Here is a 14979-nt window from a genome sequence, read left to right as displayed (position 1 = left end):
CAATCTACTGTATGTTCTTTATGAAATACAGTCGTTGCTATATAATGTACTGTGGTAATTATCACTGAAAGAAATGTCGCATAGCCTACGTGTTAAAGAACAAAGAAATTCCAGCTTCAGCTTATCTAAAGCTGTATGCATCAGTCTTACAACAACTACATGAAATTGAATTTATGAAACATAATTGGAGTCTGCCCATACGAAAAAGTTCCATAAATAATGAGACTAAAATCGCACTGAATTGTAGAACAGGTCAAGGGTTATTCGTAGCTTCTGGTAATATTTTATATATATTTTCTTCATCATTCATAATGATTACCGTTTCCGGTTTTGCATATATACTACTGACACAGCGGTCGTTTTCCACTAATCCCGTGTCAGCAGCTCCCTAAGGAGTTAGAAAATCAAAATAAATGATAGTGTTGTATTGCAACTATTCCTCTGATGCACATCACATCGGTTTTTACTTGTTTTACTCTCTGTGCGTAGGAGTAATCCAAGCACATAAGTTTGAAGGAAGTCCGTGGCATCTGGGGAGGGAGGGAATGAGGAAGTTCAGTGCGGGTGAGGGTGAACAACTTCTCGCGTAGCTGATTCCGCTGTGGTGCCCCACTTAAAAAGAACTCATCACTCTAAGGATCAATTCGCAACAAATCTTGGGATTTCAGATCTTCAGATCGTCAGGAATGTCCGTTTGATCTTATGTTGATCTTCTGGTTGCAATAAGCTGCCCTCTAATTGTAAAATAGCATTTATCTTTTTATCTACCTAAGTGGTAAGCTAGAATTACTTAAAATAAATCACCTTTTTTGACTTTTTTATCATTGTCACAGTCCTTCTTTCTCTCTCTTTCTCTCTCTCTTCCTCTAGCTAATAATGTTAACACTTTTTATATCACTTCCCAGACATAGCCTACCTGTCTGGGTACAATCAGTCTTGTCCACTAAACATACGTAGATTTGTTGACTCATACTTTTCTATACTGTCCTGTCAAGTTTCTACAGCTCTCTTTCTCTCAATATTTTGTGATGGTTATAATTATAGTTAATTTCCATTTATAACGTATATAAGTTTTCTGGTTACTTTCATAAATTTATCGATATATAGGTAGATAATGAGAGAAAGAGGAAAAAGAGAGACTGAACATCGTATAAATGGTTTCACCTAGATGGGGCAATTACCTCGTCGAAGGCCTTTCGACGTGGTACTGGGCACGTCTGTATCTTTTGCTTATTTATTTATTTTTTGTCTTTCTTCATTTATCTTTCTCCCTTCATCGTTGCTGCTATCCACAACGGTCATCTACCAACAGGTAACTCATTCAGCACCCAGCCCAAAGAAGGTATACAGAATGTGTGGGAATGTAATTACATCGTCCAAAATCAGGAACAGGTAAGCGGCTACCACTGAGCCACGATGCCTGAATGAGAGATATGCAGAACGAAAGTCTTTGTTAACGACACTATTGTAAAATGTGGACTGCAGCAACGCCAGATGTAAAATACACATCCTAATCTTATCAAAATGCTGAAAACTGTCCCTAGGAACACAACTGCTGTCAATAACAAAAACAATGTATTATATATATATATATATATATATATATATATATATATATATATATATATATATATATATATATATATATATATATATACATATACACACACACACACACACACACATATATATATATATATATATATATATATATATATATATATATATAGAGAGAGAGAGAGAGAGAGAGAGAGAGAGAGAGAGAGCCAATGTTCAACATGCTACTAACCACTGAATCCAAAGGCTGCTCGGAGAAATGAGGATGAGGTTCAAATCCTCCCAGTTGTGCAGGAGGTCCATCCCCGCTGTTATCGTCAGAAATCTGTTTGATCCTCGAAAGTTATCCCTATCTCTATCTCCATCACAATAATTCATACACCTAAGATGAAGGACTTCAGTCCTTGGATCAGGTTTCTTATCAATAACAGTTACATTTATGTATCATTACAAAAAAGAGAAGCCTTTGAGACGTTGGACAGCACTAGAGACCATTCGTCTCAAAATAACGCAAGGCAAAACAAGCGAAATCAACATTTCATAAGGACGGACGTCATCATAAGAAGAGCTTCTTGGAACCCTGAAGGAGGAAGAGCATGATGCAAATTTATGCCAGAAGATAGGATGGATGTTAGTTTAATTTAGATAGAGACGATAATGCGTAATAGAGAGACAGACGAATCACTGATAACGATGCAAATTAAATAATTTCCAAATTATTCTCTATGCTGTCCATGCTCTTATTATTACAGGTAAACAAAGAGAGAACTCCGAGATAGCCAATTATTTGATGCTTACATCCACGAGGAGACACATAGCTATCCAATGAAAGAAGTTATTCACTATGCCAATATCTATTTGATGCGATTAAAATAATCTATTTTTTACTTAAATCAAGCTTCATAGACAACGGTGCTTCGTCATATAGATTTTCACAATGTGCCTCTTGTTTTTGGCAAGTGCGTTTGACGTCGAGAAGAGATGGATCGTATGTCATAAGAAGAAAATTTGGACGCCAAAAGTAAGTGGGCTGGGAATACCGCAAAACCTTCAAGCGATGAATGTGAGCTTGTCTTTTGCAGATACGTGGGGACAAAGAACCGCTGTGGTGGCAACATGAGAAGGAGTTTATTGAGATGAATTACTGGGTGTGAAGTGGTCAAGTGATAGATTACTAGGATTTACAGAAGGAAAGATTATAGATAAAAAAGCATCACTAGTATTCAACGAAATGGAAGAATAGTCTTATAAAAGTTGCAGTAATTCAAGAATTACAAGTAAGATATCCCCAAAGAAAGGACTGAGAATAATGGAGATATGAATAGAATTGGACAAGTTAGCCGCTGAACTAGTTTGAAGTAAAGGTCACGAGTGTGGGAATATAATGTGGGAGGGGATAGGGTACTTGAAGAGCTGAAGGCAAGGGATTCACTTCCTGTAAACACCTTGATAAAAATATTAAAACAGCGCATATTAAAAAGTGATGAGATACATTACCAGCTAGACTTTGTTTCGACAAAAAAGACAGGAATTTTTTTTAAAGGAGTGTAATGTAATGCTGGATTGTTATTTATAAATATAATAAAGTATAAGGAGAATATGAAGTATAGACAAAAAAGAATAAAAACCTATGGAATTAAAGGAAATGAAATATTTATACATCAAAAATATTTTTTAGCTCACATTTCGATGGTAATTCATAAGGATTTGTTAAGATGCTCGTTCTCCATATGCCTCCAATATACAGACATGTTTCAAGTTAACCGAACTTAGCTTCACTAGCATATAATAACTGTTTCTCTTGAATCAAGAAGTGTTCAGATAAATATTTAAGTCTCCTATTTTATGAATGGATAATAAAGTTATTGATTTGATTTTTCTTTTTTTTTTTTGTACTGCCATATTTTGCCTTCAAATGAATTTCACACTATTATCTACTACATTATCTAATACACAAAAAGTGAATTAGCATGGACCGGTTTTAGGCAAGCAAAGGTTAAGTATCAGAAAAACCAGGAAAACCAGGTTTCTGTAAACCTCATGATATTGACGGTCCCTGATACTAGGTTTTCTGCTATATACGTATGCACAGATAAGTTCTTAGAAACACACACGCTCAGTATATATGATATATATATATATATATATATATATATATATATATATATATATATATATATATATATATATATATATAATAAGTGCATAGATAACACTAAAACCTACTAACCACACACACACACACACACACACACACACACACACACACACACACACACACATATATATATATATATATATATATATATATATATATATATTATATATATACACATACATGCATATATATATACATACATACATGTATATACATATATATATATATATATATATATATATAAATATATATATATATATATATATATATATATATATATATATATATATATATATATATATATATATATATATATATATATATATATATATATATATATATATATACAGTGATATAATGGTGCATAGTAACACTAAAAACCTACTAACCACACACACATACATACATATATATATATATATATACATATATATATATATATATACATATATATATATATATATATATATATATATATATATATATATATATATATATATATATTTATACATATATATATATATATGTATATATACATATACATATATATATATATATATATATATATATATATATATATATATATATATATATATATATATATATATATATATATATATATATATATATATATATATATATATATATATATATATATATATATATATATATATATGTATATATATATATATATATATATATATATATATATATATATATATATATATATATATATATATATATATATATATATATATATATCTACATATAAAATAATTTATTTAACCTAATGCAAGAACATGATCCATAAGATGCTCTATGCTGTAGACAATCGGATGATAATGATTTTCTTCCTTGCTAGACTTGTGAGGAATGGTTGTAAAGGGTTGAGTAATATAGCTCTCATTACCATACACCCGGTTTAGAGTTTGAAATTTTTTCCGTAGGTCTCGGTATGCAGGACAAGATGGGTCAGCTGGTCTAAAATTTTTCATAAAATAATAAATCAGCAACCAAATGTCCTTTTGACACAGTATCATTTTTATTATTAATGGTAGATTTCATATCATTGTAATAAAGTCATTATTATAAATTTCTATTAAAAATCATCTGAAACTTTTTTAAAATGACCAAGTAAAAAATACCTTTAGACCTCTTAGCAGACATTATTTTTAAAGTAAATGACAATAAGGAAACCCGTTAAAATAAACGGAGTACGTCTGCTTATAGGGAAAGCTTGCCGTGGCTGCTCTCCTGGGATTAAAATGTCTCGGAAGGGTCATTGCCAGCTTATCCTCATTCAGTCTTGAATTTCATGATTTGAGAATATCACTAAATCTGGAAGAATGTGTTGAAGCTCTGTGATGCAGAAAGTGCTTTGTGAGAATGATTATCAGTACGGAAACTTCCATAATCGTCGACTTTGATATGTTGATGGAAGCGTGACTGGCTTTCTGTGGAATTATGTCTAAGACAATGATGTTTGTTCATGATAATTTTACATATTCAAAGCTATAGTGATATTGATAACAAAATGTAGAATGACTGATTACTACAGATGAAACTTTGTCTACTTCCATTTGGTGAATTTGCACGTTTTTTTTTTTTATTCCGCAGAAAACCCACTTTTTTCCAAAATGTTTGCAAATAGACCATATAATTCTCTTTGTTTCACCGGTTTTGTGACCGACGTGTTCACTCATCCACAACCATTGATCAAATTTATCCCAGATGCCAGTCCGGGTCCTCCTCATGTGTGCAATAATAAAATCCGGACAAACATTCGTTACTCCATCTTCCACAATTACTTTCACGTTGAATCTCTCATTTAATATTAGATCGCCATCAGACATCTTCCGCTCTGTTTTTTTATTCCACAAGTTTGCACTTATGTTTACTTTCCATTCTTTGATTTCTCTCTGTTTTCCCACCCATAAAATTATTAAGTATATAACAATACAAACATAATATTCCTTTGTCTGAAACCTATTACAATCACCACCAATGACTATCATGTATAAATAGTGTAGCAAAAGTTCTATGTTCAACATAGAAAATAGCGTTAGCTCTCAACAAATAACTTTCTATGCTATTCATTCCCATACACACCCTCCATCTCACTTCTTGTAGATCTGTCATTGCTTCTTTAGGTCCATGCAAGGTACATGCAGTTTTTTTTCTTTACACTTACACATTGCAGAAAACTTTTCATGTACAGCAAAAGATCCATACACACACACTTTATCATCTGAACCATTTTCCTTTCTCTCTTTTCTCTCTTTCGCTTATCAGGAACAAATCGTGCACATTCCTAGTAATTTCAGGGATCTCTTCAATCACCTTTACTCCTATGCAGTACATTACTTGTTACATTATACACACACACAAACACACACACACACATTATATATATATATATATATATATATATATATATATATATATATATATATATATATATATATATATATATATACATACATACACACACACACACATATATATATATATATATATATATATATATATATATATATATATATATATATATATATATATATATATATATATATATATACATACACACATACATATATATATATATATCTATATATATATATATATATATATATATATATATATATATATATATATACATAGATAAATATACATTTATATATATATATATATATATATATATATAAAAGAAATATATATATATATATATATATATATACATATACTGTATATATATATTTATATATATATATATATATATATATATATATATATATATATATGATATTCTCGTATTGCCTATCCATAGGAGAAAAGACATTTGGAAGAAGAAAAAGAAAAAGAAAAGAAATGGTACACACACACATACACACACACATATACTGTATATGTATGTGTATATATATTTATATAATATACACACACACACACATATATATATATATATATATATATATATATATATATATATATATATATATATATATACATATATACATATATCTATATATGCAGTATATGTGTGCATGTGTGTGTGTGCGTGTACCATTTCTTTTCTTTTTCTTTTCTTCCCAATGTCTTTTTCTCCTATGGATAGGTAACGGGAGAAGGGTAACCCGGCACCCTTTTTCTTCATATCAACAGATACTAATACTGGGATGAATGATAATCGATCAGCCAAGAGTAATCCACGGACCTGTCAAACGCGGACAGAGCACTAGACCAAGCACTCTGTCGCGCAGTTAAGGTGCCCACTTGGCTCACTTCTACAGACGGGGCGGAGGGGTCTGCAAATTCCTATGCCAGACGTACATTTCCCATATGGGGTTGGCTCCAGATAAGTAATCAGTTCTGGTTCTTAGAAAGTCTTTGGAATTGAGGTTCCAGCCCCATACCTTTTTTTTGATTTCCAGTTACAGCTGAGTATCCATTCACAGCTAGTTCAACTGGTGGTTGTAGACCAAGCTCGGACCGTTGGCCTTCCTGTTGCGAGCTCTGCAAGATATCATTTGGTTCAAGCCATCTACGTTTTCTACCACGCTGGTGACTCCAGGAACCTAGTTAAGTAACGATGGGCTTAGTCAGTAATTGGACACCGTCGGCATATAACCCTTGAAATATTAGTAGAGTGGGCCATGGGTCAAGCAGTCACTTCAACGCTAGACTGCTAAACACCAGAAGGCTAACACCTTCTGAAGTCACCTTCTCAAAGGAGAAAAGGCTTGGTATTCTTAATACGTCACCTGACAAGATCCATAGCTCCTGAAAGAGAGACGAGAAACTTACTGACACACGGGAGAGAGAGAGAGAGAGAGAGAGAGAGAGAGAGAGAGAGAGAGAGAGAGTTCTGGTGAAAACTGTAGCTAACCCCATTCAAAATATTTGCAAAATGAATAGAACGAAATCCTATAATTCTTACCTGAATTTATATTATGCACATTATACTGTGAGTAGTTTTAGCGGATTGCGTAATACATTAGCCAGAGAAGCATGTTACCATATGGGGATAAGGATGAAAGAGGTACTGAAAAAGAAGGTAATTCAGGGGTATAAAATTAAGATAAGAGATTGTCAAGTCTGTTTATATTTTATAGAGAACACTGCTCTTGTTTTGAAGAAATGAGATGTCTAACAAATCAAATTTCAGTTTTTCCTTTCTCAGAATCAGACCGTACCCTTCCATAGTAAATCTATGCCCTCTAGAACACATTTCAAAGGGTCTTATTCGTATTCTTGGTAGGATAGATTTAAACAAAAAGTCGCGGGTATAGAATGGAATTAATTAGAAAGCTCTGTTTGTGACTAAAGACTGAATGTATGAATTTATAATTCCGCTCATATTTATGCCACAGACAAAATCGTCTTGTCGTCTGAAGCAGGGCGCAGCTTTTCTAATCGAGCAATTTCTCCGAGAATGCGCAAGATCAGCGTCGACCGGAAGCAAGTCGAGATGCAAAAACGGGGTCAGATTTCCGTTGCTCCACAACAAGAACTACACAGTGTGTGGCTGATGGGGCTTCCCCACAATGAGAGAATCTTCCTGTTGTGACAAGAAAGTCGATTGACCTCATACCCGGGACTTTCCATGGAGATACGAGGGGGAATTTATCAACTCAAATTTAAGGATGGGTCTCTGGAGGGTGTGAAAGAGATGTCGAGTTGCTAGTTAAGGAATTTGTTACTAAACCGGTCACAACACACTCTTGTCAACATGCCGAGATAGCTCGAAGACAAACGATGACTCTTAGGAGACACGTCCTCATGAAAACAAGTACAGTAGTAGCCTACCCCCTGAAGAAAATACAAAGTCGTAAATAATGTAATGAATAATGTAGACATGATTTACTTGAAAAAGTGAGAACTCTGAGTAATATAATGTGACATACATACACACACACACACACACACACACACACACACACACATATATATATATATATATATATATATATATATATATATATATATATATATATATATATATATATATATATATATACATATGTGTGTGTGTGTGTGTATATATCTATATCTGTGTGCGTGTGTTTATGGAAATGGGCGCCATTATCAGCTGGGGTCAGTACCTACATTTTAAAAGGGAAAGGCGTATGATGATGATATAGATACTTATTGGTTAGTATCTATTAATAATGACAAGGTACACAAAGGAGTAAGAAAATTTGAGTAAAAATTTTCTCGAGATAAGAATGTTTTGCAAAGACGTAAATTCAGACAGGTTTTAATGAAAATTGTCGCTTTGGTTATAAGACATGCAGGAACGTTACAAAAAGTAGTTTATACAGACTAAAAATTTTGGGTTAATTATAAAGTTCAGAGTCAATGAGATTCAGGTTTTGCGATGGGAAATCGAATATTTCCTAGATAGTGACCCCCAGCAAAGTTTGGGGGTTTTTATCTACGACTAATATTTCTTTGGGGTCTTTATCTTTATGATATTTACAGCCTTTTGTTTGTGTTTTTATGGTAATTCCGAACGGGCTTGTACTAAACACGCCGCAAAGGTGGCTACATACCGGGTTAAAACCATTGGGGGTCACTATCTAGGAAAGATCCGGGAAAACTGATGAAATATTTCCAATTCTGAGGTTGGTTAAGGAAATAAATAACCATGGAAAAGCCAGTAAATGACATCGATATCCTATGGTGGTGTAATTTCTATTAAGAAAGTTAGGTATGTGCTAATGAATGGTTGTTCGTAAAGTAATGTTATCTGCCCGTTGTAGTTCATTGTTTTTTCAAAGTGACAATCATGTCATCAGTAGACACTAAAACCGGCCCGCGAAGCTGAAAGATTACAAACAACCAAAGCAGCACTAATGTCATTTTGATCTGTTTCTGCATTTATACCTACTTGTGAAAGTTGCTTTGGGTATATCTGTAGTAAATAGATAAAATGGCATCACAAGTAAGTTTCCTGCAAGTATCCTATTTCTTGAGGCTTAAATAAGCAATCGGAGACCATTTCTCAACGACCAACGTCAGCATAAAAAGGAGGGAAAATGATCTTTAATTACTTCAGTGAGCACCTTTGTCACTCTTTGGAACGACAGACTCACACAAATTCTTCTCATCTAGAAAACTCTGATGTTGAAGGTAAACGCTACAAATTGTACAGAGTTTTGCGGTAAATTTCAAACATCTTTTTACAAGAAATAATGAAAAACTCAATCTGTTTCTTCCGTGTGATCATTGTCAAGGTCTAAGAAAAAGAAAGCATGACATCAGAGATAATAGTGAGTGTCAGTAATGCTTAAAAATAATTAAATGTAATGTCACCTATGCAAAGTGAATAACAAAGTGGAATACAAATTGCAATCTTAGCCTGATACTCAATTTTCTTTTGTCTGCTAGAACTCCCAAACAATCAGTCACTCTCGCTTAGGGACTGAGGGAACAGCAAACAGTTACAGCAAGAACTACTTCATCAGCATACTTTATTATTATTATTATTATTATTATTATTATTATTATTATTATTATTATTATTATTATTATTATTATTATTATATTTTCAGTTAACAAATGTGTTAATGGTAAAGACAAAGGATTCCGTTGACAAAAAATACAGTGCTTTAACACCAGAGGGCAGAACCCAAGAATAATATCACCAACAACATCTCTTTGATGCCTGCTCCTGAAAAAGGAAGGCAACTGCCAAGTCGTTTAACGGATATAACCTGCAGACATACAGTGCAACGATATAAAGCTGAATTTGTCATAGTTCTGCAAGATCACTAATAATGCAAAGACACTAGTTTGGCTTGGTCAAGAACTAAGTCCCACGATGAAGAATTATTATGATTAGAGTTCTTTGTCAGTTTGTTTTTTAGAAGTTATTTTTGCTTTAAATATAGCCATTATAAATGATATTGTTTACAGTCCTTTTACGCAGGCAGAGAAAAGTTAGACAGATACCACCTGGAATATCAAAAAATTCTGTCCCGTTCCTCTTTTTATGGTAAAAGTAATACGTGATTAGCCAAATGCATTTCTTCATATAAACTAATATCGTCGTGCAATTGCGCGAATAACCATAACGAATCATTAACCTATTTCCTAAATTGTTTACTTTTCCTCTTTCCAGGTGCACTCTGTAAGAACAGGTGGAGGTGATATCTGCTGTTATTGGAAAATTCCTATCCATCGGTAAGATGGCCAAACTGGCTGTGACCATCTTTCTTTTAGCCGGGCTCTTGCCGACAGTGCTGGACTCAAAACTTGCTAATGAGGTAAGAGTTTAAGTTGGCTTTTAGGGAAAATGTTTAAAATCACAGTTTAAATTAATATACAAGTAAATGAATGTGCATCAGCACTTAAGGTAAGTTGTGTTTGCAATGCCCAGCGTCTTGCATTCGAGTTCAAATCACATGAGGGCTCAAATTTACTGTCCTTTAGTTGTATTAACAATCATGCAATGCACGTGAAGTAAGTATCGTCTACGGCATTGTTTGTAAGAAGGTTTCCTGTGAAAGTATGCTAGATGCTGACTGTGGCTAGACACTGACTTCGAAGCAAAAAAAAAAAAAAGTGTCTGCTGCTGCGTGGTCGTAATGCAGCGTGCTTGAAGCCGACATTGGCACTGACTTCTGAGTGGGAGGAAAAAGCGTCGTGTTCATGGTCAAGTGGTTGTAGCTCATTGCATCTTGGATGCCAGTTCAGACTGAGCCCTAAAACTTATCCTATCCCCTGTGGTTACGAGTTCTGATAATACCACACGCGCATATATATATATATATATATATATATATATATATATATATATATATATATATATATATATATATATATATATATATATATATAAACGATTGCCTGAAAAGCCATACACTACTATGATAGTGAGAATGGATCTCTATCTTTAACAAATTGTATCTGAATTCAATTGATATGTATTTCTATGAGTGGAAATAGAGTTATATCGTTCTTCGTTGTATAATGATGAAAGGTCAACTTATGGTGACCTGTTGCGTGTAGGTTTGATTCTTTCCTTGGGTGACAGGGTTTTTTCATTTAGTTCTTCATTTGGGTTAAGGATTGTGGTGAGGGCCTATAACAAGAAATGTGAGTAAATCGGTAAAAAAAAAAAAAAGACCTGTAGAGTCTATAATATTTATTTAAACCTGAAAAGCAATTCACATTAAAAAATTATTTAATGACAGTGAAGAAAAGTCGTTTCTACTTCTTTCAAAATATACCTGAATTCAGTTAGTGTACGGACGGGCAGATACCTATATCCTTTTCTTCGTGGCCAAATAGTTGTGCATAACTGCACCCTGATAAATCATGTGTGACTAAATCTGATCGCCGGCTTCAGGTTGTCTGTTTTCGTTTCTTTATTTTGTCTCAAGGCTCATGTTGATGGGCATATCCGAAATGTATGAGAAAATCAAGAAGTTAAGAGATCACTGAGACTTTTAAACAAACAGACAGTATACCTGGCGAAAAAAGTGACCAGTTCATTCTATTTATATATTTTAGCCTCAATAGCATAAATCCTTAAACATTATTCTACTTTGGTGGTGATGGATTTATTGCAGCTCTAGAAAAATATATCCGAATCCGACAAATGCCTCTGTATGAACAGAAATGGACTATATCTTTCCCCATGGTTGAGTGGTTGTTTTATGTATATATATATAAATATATATATATAATATATATATATATATATATATATATATATATATATATATATATATATATATATATATATATATATATATATATATACATATGTATATATATATATATATATATATATATATATATATATATATATATATATATATATATATATATATATATATATATGAAGCTATGTCATATATATGGGAATTACCACCAAGGGGAATTTCTATGATAAATGGATCGGTACTGATGGTTTAGTGGGTAGACCGTCGACTGATAAGGTAACTTTTGTCGAGGGGATCGAGACCTATATCCATTTATCACTTAGAAATTCTCCTTCGGTGATAATTCCCAACGGGGATACTCCCAAGTATGAATTGATATTAAACGACATTTGTAGCTTCATGATTATTCAAATATATATATATATATATATATATATATATATATATATATATATATATATATATATATATATATATATATAAATGTCGTTTATATATATATATATATACTGGTTGACATGTTCTTACAAGTTATTCGTATTTCACATCACATGATGGGCTAGAATTACCACAATAAATAGGAAAATTTCTAAGTGATAAATGGATCGGTACTGATTTTTCAAAATTTACAAGACCGTCGACTGGAGTCTAAAGTGACTGGAAGGTAACGAACGTGTCGAGGATTGTCTGGACGACGATTGGGTGTTTTAGTGTTGGTAGTACCATCTCGTCGATCCAATTTTAACATAAAATTCTTGGAATGATTCCGAACATTGATAATTCCCCAACGGGGAAACCTTGGGAGGAGCAGAAACGGACCTTGAAACCTCCTAGTACATCAACGTAGTAGACTACATCTGGGACAGGTATATTTATAGATAATGTTGGATGTCATTTGTAGTCCTTCACTGAAAGAACAATATTTATATTTCGTGGAATCAACTATTTATGGCAATTCATGATATATTTCTTTTTAAAACTTTGTCATGAAGGAACTATAAATATATATGGGATATATATATATCCTGTATTAAGAGCTTATATATATATATATATGGAAATATTGCTGCGAAAAAATTAGCCAAGAACTCTATAGAGTTCTTGGCCAATATTTTCCATCCCATATTTCCATCGAGTACTTAATATATTAACTGCAAAAATGGAACAACCTATTCCCACATATACCGTAAATTATGTATTTATATTCCTTTCCTTCATGACAAAAGTTTTAAAAGAAATATAATTTAATTCATCATAATTGCCAGCTATAAATCTGGAGATGATTCCACGAAACCTCTAAATATCCGTTCTTTCAGAGTGAAGGATAGACTGAGTCCTACATCCAACATTATCTATATATACCTGTCCCAGATGTAGTCTGGAACCCATATTGGATGTACTAGGAGGCTTCTCAAGGTCCGTTTCTGCTCACAAGGTGTCAGCTGGTCCTTACTTTGAATAGTCAAATAATATTAATGTTTCCTTAAAGATTTGTTTGGCCAAAACGAAAAATAAATTATTGGACCTCCAGTTTTATCACGACTTCAACGATGCCAACTCAGCTTTTGATATTTATTGTAAGTGTTTATTGAATGAAGTTTCAGAACACATCTCAAAGACAACAAGTAAAAAAACTGCGCCACAGTTTCTTTCCACGGCGCAATCGAGGTTTTCGTTGTACAGCGTATATTGAAGTATGAAACTCTCAGCCACGGCCCGGTGGTGGCCTGTGTTGTTGGCACTTATAGTGGTGCCAGAAGCATGAACATGGGTAACTTTAACCTTAAATGAAATAAAAAAGTGACATTTTTAAGCTCTAGGGCTGCAGTTTGAGGATACTCATTTGATGATTGAAGGGCGAATGATCAACATAGCAATTTGTAACTCTATAGCCTCAGTAGTTTTTAAGATCTGAGGGCGGACAGAAAAATGCGGACGGACAGATATATATATATCTATATTTCTTTATAAAACTAAAAACCTATAGAAACAACAATGCTTCATAAAATATAAATATATAAATCATACTGTTGAACTTGTTATCGGCAGATTTTTTTTTAAATAGTCCAGTTATACATATTTCATAAAGCTAAAATATATATATATATATGATCCAAGAGTTTGGGATATATATATATATAGGAATGAATTATAAAAATAGAGATTAATAAAGATTATATATAATATAATCATATATATATATAACTATATATAAAGTATATATATAGTTGGCGTGTTTCATATACACGAATATATATATATAATCTCTCTTTGGCGAAGCTGAACTATATTGAATAATTTATATAATATATTAGTGTCGTATAGGTAGGAAAAAATATTAATTATAGTGTATTTTCTAAATGTTGATTACAAGTCAGTTAACATTACTCAAGGTCAGGTGCTAAAAGATGGCTTTCACATTTGTTACCTTCCTTGATTACTGTCTCCCTTCATCCCCTTTCTCTTTCTTATGGTAAGCTCATTCTGAGTTGTGATAACAGTATATGAAAACCTTCGACAAAGTTTCATAAGGTAATTCTATATATATATAATCATCAAATATAAATATCGCTTATATATAAATTCACGCTA

General features: G+C 32.5%; 1 protein-coding gene across 1 annotated transcript in view; it reads left to right on the top strand.

Annotated features, from left to right (window-relative positions):
- LOC136826821 (uncharacterized) overlaps window positions 1-14979 on the top strand; it is a 126693-nt gene that overhangs the window by 59644 nt on the left and 52070 nt on the right. Inside the window, 1 exon segment of the mRNA XM_067084274.1 lies at window positions 10839-10983. Coding sequence (XP_066940375.1) covers window positions 10906-10983 — 78 coding nt within the window. The 5' untranslated portion in view covers window positions 10839-10905.

The sequence above is a fragment of the Macrobrachium rosenbergii genome, chromosome 41, assembly GCF_040412425.1.
Source record: "Macrobrachium rosenbergii isolate ZJJX-2024 chromosome 41, ASM4041242v1, whole genome shotgun sequence".
In the NCBI taxonomy this organism is placed as follows: Eukaryota; Metazoa; Arthropoda; class Malacostraca; order Decapoda; family Palaemonidae; genus Macrobrachium; species Macrobrachium rosenbergii.
This window is presented reverse-complemented; position numbering and strand designations above follow the sequence as displayed.